The sequence below is a fragment of the Echinococcus granulosus genome (assembly GCF_000524195.1).
Source record: "Echinococcus granulosus chromosome Unknown EG_S00013, whole genome shotgun sequence".
Lineage (NCBI taxonomy): Eukaryota > Metazoa > Platyhelminthes > Cestoda > Cyclophyllidea > Taeniidae > Echinococcus > Echinococcus granulosus.
In genome coordinates, this window is record NW_020170393.1 from 369,846 (window position 1) to 374,143 (window position 4,298).

The following is a 4,298-nucleotide window of genomic DNA, read 5'->3' on the forward strand; positions in this document are numbered from 1 at the left end:
ATGGCGTCACTTTGTTCTCAACATATCAAATGCTACGTAGGAGTTGCAAATCCCAGTGGATAGGCGATCAAATTAAAGCCAAAAAGTCAGAACTGAGGGGTTTTTTACCAACCATCGCAAGTCCAATTCAAAAAGTCATTACCTCATTCACCAAAACTAAGTCCATTTGTGGCCTGATTTAGTAGCTATAGTCGGAAGAATCGTTGCCTATGTAACTTAGGCTTACAAACAATGGCTTTCTCTAAAAGATGGCAACTGTAATCTATTGAATTCTCCACCAAATGAAAGGACACAAAATTCTATCAAAACCACAAAAGGGCTAATCGTGTAACTTAAGCCATATCCACCTCTCGGAATCCAAGTTTAGCTGCCATCGAAACCACCAATCCGTATGTGTTTGAACCAGTTAAGCATAACCACGGTTCCGCCAGGCTATTGTTTGTGTAAGGCGGTCGTTGTTTGCTTAGCACGCGATTTTGCTCAAGGGCCTCTTAGGTTCTCCGCCACTGTACCTTAGCCGAATAGGCTGGTCTTTGGGCCATACCAGTAGCCCTAGTCCTACTGTATGGTATGTATACATATTCTAATCGAATGTTACGACTCCTCCTCGAGGAGCTACATTGGTGGCAGCGGGAAGGAAACCCGACCCTAAGGACATCTATCCTATTTCTACTGCTGGGTCATAAACGTTATTGTAAAGAAAGAAGCGCATACGCTCCGAATGGTAGAATCGATGACGACTCCTAACGATAGAAGGGCTGTGAATGCCGTCTATCTTTGGCAGCTACCCTAGTCCTGTGATCCGCCGGAAAGCTATTAACAGCTCAAGCAACACTAGCCGTAAACCATCTGGAAAAGTTTCACCACGGGGCTGTCTACGGTGCCCGTATGAAGATGTCAATAAAGTGAGCTCACGATACCTCCACCTCTCCACCAGCCAGATTGAAAAAGCTAAGCGGCACTGAAGTGAGAACAAGAAGACAAGGAGGACTAGAAGAGAAGCCCTACTCCCCTCGCTTGAGGCACGACTCTACATGTAGGCCAATGTCCCCACGACTGGTTAAAGACACATGGTGGCCAGTACATTCCCCAAATCCAGTTTATATATCGAAAGAAACCTTAGGTCTAGTAGAATTGCCAAGAGGGATTAGTGATGCTTCGGTTAAGTATCTGCTCAATTGCGTGGAAATCCGACGACTGACTTAAGTGGCTCGTGTTTTCCCACAACACTGATTGCGTTTCGATGGCTGACAGGAAAAGCCGACTAAAGAGAGCGCCGATTGCGACAATTAAAAGGGAAGAAGTGCTATGTAACGCCTTAATTGTTTGTTGAATTCTCGGTTTCGATAAATAGGTCACTTAATCCCTTCGCTATTGTGCCTTCGCTGGGTGGGTTGGCTTCCGAACCATGCCAGTAGCCTCAAGCACTTCCGTATACCGAATATTTACATATATGTATTCTGCCTGAGCATTATGTGCCCTTTAATCTTCAGGGAAGTCTTGGGTTGTCACATTTACAACTTCTTAATATCTTCCTTTGTAGGGCCTTTTAGATCGCGCAAGTACCGCTGCCCCTCTCGCAGACTGTTACAACGCTGTCCTATTAGTAAAGTGTCCCGATATCACACATGTTGATAAAAGTGGACCTAATCCAGAGCTATTTTGTCTAGATACATGGCTAGTTGTAACAAAACTACAGAGACATCATTGTCTTGATATTTAACGACTTGGATAAAGCACAGGGAAAGACAAAAGTGCATTTAGTACTAAATTGCGCCTCGCTCTAGTGGGTAAAAGGAAGGGAGAGTAAGGTGACATACTTAGCAGTCAGACGGTTTTTACCAATTAACTGTTAAGTAATCATTTTAGACGTGGAGTCAGTAAACTAGAGGCAGTAGCAAGCTTGAGGAAAAACAAAAAGGGACATCACACTTGCGCTAGACGGCAGAGTACATTTGAGGATTTTTTACCTCACTGATGAGACGAAGGAAACCTAAAGCTCCCGAAATACTGATGGCCGCAAAAGTCGGGAGTTTGAACAATCGGCGTGGTTATTTGTGATTAAACGCGGTAGAGGTTCGCTTACTCAATGAAACTGGATGAAGAGCATCCCACTTTGCTTGCTTGTAGGAAGTAATTAACTTGAAGATGAAGTACTAATTTAAAAGTCATTTGAAGTAACTCGAACTACATACTTGATAGCACTAGTGATTGCGATCATACTGAATAACAGCACCAAATAAATTGTACTAAGTCTATTTAGTTGCCATTGTTCACGAATAGGGAAAGTAGTTGTGACGTCGGCTTTTAAGGCGACTTGAAGGAGATTTCTTTGCCTGTATACGACGTCAGTTAGGCTATTTTTGGTTCTTAGCCCACTGAGGACAGAGAAGTATTACAGCTTTCATACTATGATTAACAATTGTGACCGGTGCAACGTATGCACCCCCTTCTTACTTTGGATCGCAATTATTACTGGGTGAGGCGAAGTCAATTTTGGTTGCCCAAAAGTCAACTTTTTAAGAGACATATGGGATTGAAATATTTGTCCTGCATTAGATCCCAAAAGATGGTAAGTTTATGCAACACCCGAGTTCGCTGGGCACCCCATATCCCCCAGAGTAGGGAGCCGGGCTGCCGTATTCAAGCTACGGTAGAATGGAGGCTGTCTGAGTCCCATAAGTGGATCATGTCTCGAGGAATATGGCGAGATATTACCCAGAGAGATACTGAAATCATGATTAATGCGCCTTAACAATGAAGAGAGGGCTCAGGGGACTTATCGAATGTGTCGTGCATGTGTGTACATCCTGGTACTGCAGTCAGCATACCCTAAATCTCGCTACTTTGTATGTAAGGATGGTTGAAATCGTGAGAAATTTCCGAGACATTAGTAAATGATTATAAATAGTGGTAAAAAAGAAATGGGGTGGGGATTGCAGAACAGGTTGGAGTGATTGCGGATCTAGAGCTATCTCTCTCATGCCAAATTGCGGATTATGGGATTACGCCTGAATTGAGCACTCCAGAAAACCGCTGCTGCTTAAATTTACCGAAAAGAAACGAATAAGACCGCACTTTATGCAACTTAAATTTACGCACTGAATAGTACCTCAATCGCATTGTATTACTAGCACCCGTACAAACGCAGGCCTTCTTCATCTTAGGGGCATATTATGAGCTGAACCGTGGGCAGCTTTGTAGTTTTATCAGAAATAGACCCATTTAAACGCCTCTTACCTCTCTTTAACTATACTTGCTTGTCAAACATGAATTTATTGTGCCACTTATTGTCCAACTACTTTACAGTACACTTTGTACAAACCGTACTCTCATGGTCTCCATGGAATTAACTCACTTAAAGTGCAATTGGACCTCATCAAATTATTTAAAAAGGGAAACAATGACAGTGTATTTAGATTAGTTTTATACTGCTTTGCCTCACAGTGTTGGGTAAAATGATTTGGCAACTGGTGGCATCAAGGTGTGAAACTTTTCGTTCCTTGCTCTACTCGACTGTGTCCGCTTTCCACCGACATCACCGTAGACAAGCTTATCGCCTCTTACGTTCTTCAAACATGGCATGCCAAATAAGAAAGGAATTCTGTTTACAGTTCGATACTAGGTGACAGCTATACAGGGGAAAAAATATATTTCTGCTGGTGTCGACGCCAGACTTACACAATGATATGATCTGCCCGAGGCACAGCTTGCCAATGTGCTACGAGTGAGCCCCTCTAACAGTAGCAATAAAAAGTTTTTAAGCACACGCCTGTTTTAGCTACTCTGTTCTCTGTTGACGATTATCTAGATTGATGGCAGCAAATTATCCTTCCAAATCGGGGATGTGTATACTTATGAGACAGGTTAATGCAAAATGATGGTTGTATGGTGCCTCCGAGTCAAAAATGTGCAAATATATATATCTGGGGAGGGATTAGCTCAAATATTTGGTGGAAACTCTCTATCATGCCTTTGATCTAACTTTCAAAGAGCAATGGCACCATTGAGATTAATTTTCTACTGTAGTTTTTTTAAAAGCGACCCCAAAAATTCACAGAATGGATAATGGAAAGTGCTCCATACAAAATGGGATTGTCCGTGTATGCAATAAAAGTGCCAAGTCTTGCCTATTCCTTTGTCTGTTCACCAGTCTATCTAATTTATATGCTTAATGAAGTTCTATTTGGTATCGTAATGATATCGCGCATATTTGGTCATTTGCTGAGGTCAGGACCCTATCCACAGCCTAAAGAGCCACTTTCAATAGTGATTCAACACGTATGAATTATCCAGCT

The 4,298-nt window shown here is 42.4% G+C and overlaps 1 protein-coding gene across 1 annotated transcript in view; it reads right to left on the reverse strand. All coding sequences in view use genetic code 11, as the record gives it.

The window, feature by feature from the left end:
* EGR_02755 (hypothetical protein) overlaps positions 1-3,162 on the reverse strand; it is a gene marked incomplete at both ends in the record, with an annotated part of 5,692 nt that extends 2,530 nt beyond the window's left edge. Inside the window, one exon of the mRNA XM_024492004.1 lies at positions 3,113-3,162. Within this exon, the coding sequence (XP_024353498.1) occupies positions 3,113-3,162 (50 nt within the window). The remainder of the gene's footprint in view (positions 1-3,112) is intronic.
* Positions 3,163-4,298: the final 1,136 nt, after the last annotated feature.